The sequence below is a fragment of the Cupressus sempervirens genome, chromosome 8 (assembly GCF_028749045.1).
Source record: "Cupressus sempervirens isolate cs-2001-9-10 chromosome 8, ASM2874904v1, whole genome shotgun sequence".
In the NCBI taxonomy this organism is placed as follows: domain Eukaryota; kingdom Viridiplantae; phylum Streptophyta; class Pinopsida; order Cupressales; family Cupressaceae; genus Cupressus; species Cupressus sempervirens.
The window spans coordinates 56,970,986-56,973,540 of record NC_143125.1 but is presented as its reverse complement, the minus strand read 5'-3'; the positions used below and the strand labels follow the sequence as shown (position 1 = coordinate 56,973,540).

Genomic DNA, 2,555 nt, shown 5'->3' with positions numbered 1-2,555 from the left:
AAATTAAAAAATGTTCACTTTACCATCAGAAACCTAGACAATAACTATAACAAATTATGCCAACATATAACCTACAAAATTTAAGAACTTAAGATAAAGAAAACCACCTATAAGAACTATACTAATTTTTAATGTGAAGCACATCATTCATATTCAAACTCCCTCACCTAATTCCCCTTTCTGCTGTTTGCTTCCCATTGGAAAGATAATGCAGAGCTTGCTTGGAAATATCCAACAAAGATATTAATTGTGTCACCTCTGAAAAGAGCAGCAAGCGTCCACAGCATCTTTTCCTAATGCCTGCCCTTTTCATACCTGAAACAAATCTGATCTCTCTGCCTTGTGGAACATGAGAAGGTGAAGCGTGGCGAGTAAAAGTGGGTATAATAATAAAAGTGCAAACTCATTGCTTTCCATCATAATCGTCAGTTGAGACTAGACAGCACCAAAACCTAAAACCATTAACTAAGTCTTGTTGTCTTTCTTATGTCCCATTTAAAGCTGTGGGCTCCTAGGAATCCCTCCATGCTTATCCGATCTGCTTCCCAAGACTACTTAGCTGTGCAACATTATAAAACAAAGGTGTCTATTTTAACCTCTCTTTATTTGTGAAGAACCAAAGAAACGTATAGCACAGTTTATTTGGTCCAGAGAACTCAAAAATGGGAGGAAAAATGTTAATGAAGAGCTCCCCAAGCCCAAGTTATGAGCCTGATTTGAGCCCTTACATAGCTGAAGATAGTCTTGTAGCTCTTGTTGTATGTCTCTCTGCATTCATATCTATCCTCAGCTTTGTTTCAGCCTTCATGAGGCTCCACATATGGAGGTCACATGAGGAGCATGTGTCCACCCTGAGGGCTAATGCAGGGCTAAAGAAGAAGGAGGCCATAGAAGCACTCTCTTCAGTGGTCTACAGCAAAGTGGGTTCAAAGCTTAATGCAGTGGAGTGCCCAATTTGCTTGGCTGATTTCATGGATGGTGAAATGGTGAGAGTTTTGCCCAAGTGCAAGCATAGCTTTCATATGGAGTGTGTGGATAGATGGCTTCTTTCTCACTTCTCTTGTCCCACTTGTAGACATTGCCTTCTTGATACTGTGATCAGTCTCATGCAATTCAGCACAACTCAGATCCAGGTGGAGAATATTCATGTGCCCACTTCTTCAACTGATGATGCAGAGGAAGAAGAAAGCCTTTCTATAGTTTGTGTGTAGGTTTTCTTGGAGAGAAATAAGCCACAATCTCAATCACTTGCTGAGCTCTTGTTTATTGACCTCCTTTTCCATAGAGGAAGCCATTTTTAAACATTTCTTCAATGATTAGGCAGATTCCCTAAAATAGCTGTAATGGCTGCAGTCCCATACATGATCTGCCTTGTAGTTTGGGAACATCTCTAACATGGTTATGATGGGCAGGGGGAAAAAATGAGCTGTTGAGCAAATGAAGTGTATAACAGGACACACCTGGGTGCATGCAAATCTTGTTCTCAGATAAGCCAGAGTGGCCAATTTGGTGCCATGTTCTGCTCAAGTAATGAAAAGAGCTCATTAATGGTCAATTTGGTCTAAAAAGAGCTTGTTAATGTTCAATTTGGTGGACATGATTTGCTCTTCCTACTGCAAATTTTAGAAAATGTTCTTATACGAACTTGTTAATTGGTCAATTTGGTGTGTATGATTAGCTTTTACTGCTGAAACTTTGGTCTAACGTTTTACTGAGTTAATGAAGAGAGTCTATTACTGGTCTCTAGAGTCTTATAATTGTAGCCGACTTTGAATTTTCTATAAACCCAATAAAGCATTGATGTGGTATATATTGTTAGCTTGACCTACCAAAAATTGTAGCATTGATAAGTAGGAGAATAGCACTATCACAATTGTAGCATTGTTATGGTGTATGTTCTTAGCTTGTCCTACTAGAAACTTGATCTGTTAGTATACAATATGGTGTGCTCTAATTCTCAGTTGAATATTCGATCCAACTTTCTGCTAACCAAAAATATTTGACATAACGGTCATAAGATGCATATTCTTTGCTTGTCCTACTTAAAAAATTGGTCCAACATTCTATTAAACTAATTAAAAGCCATATTAGTGGTCAATATTGTACACAGTCTTTTACTCAGCCTCCTAAAACATTGGCGTAACTTTCCATTAACTAATATTAAAAGACTGTTATTGGCTCCAAATAACATTAGAAATAGGGGGAAAAGATTCGGTAATCAATATAGGGTCTAATAATCATGGTAGTTTTGCCATAGATATTTTTTAATTATCATTCTTAAAAGAACTCAAAAAATGAAAGCTCATGTACTAATAATCAATCACACATGTACCTTTTTCAACTTTTTTGGTTCGTAATTGATCGGTTTGTGCACTAATATTAGCACATTTTATATAGATTATTGAGACATTTAACCATAATTACTGGAGTTTTTTGAGTCAGTGACTATTAGTGCATGGACATAGTGGGCATCACACAAGCACTTTGAAATGACACTTTTTGACCACTTTGTGCTCCATGATCCCCATGCAGAGATCCATGAATACCCAGTAGTT

At 37.4% G+C, this 2,555-nt stretch overlaps 1 protein-coding gene across 1 annotated transcript; it reads left to right on the top strand.

Moving 5' to 3' along the window:
• Positions 1 to 536: 536 nt before the first annotated feature.
• LOC149541587 (putative E3 ubiquitin-protein ligase ATL44) lies at positions 537 to 1,555 on the top strand. The gene has a single exon (XM_089796783.1). The coding sequence runs from the start codon at positions 663 to 665 to the stop codon at positions 1,209 to 1,211; it is 549 nt and encodes a 182-aa protein (XP_089652909.1). The 5' UTR covers positions 537 to 662; the 3' UTR covers positions 1,212 to 1,555.
• Positions 1,556 to 2,555: the final 1,000 nt, after the last annotated feature.

Coding starts and splice junctions, on each gene's coding strand:
- LOC149541587 (XM_089796783.1), top strand. CDS start 663: ATGGGAGGAAAAATGTTAATGAAGAGCTCCCCAAGCCCAAGTTATGAG.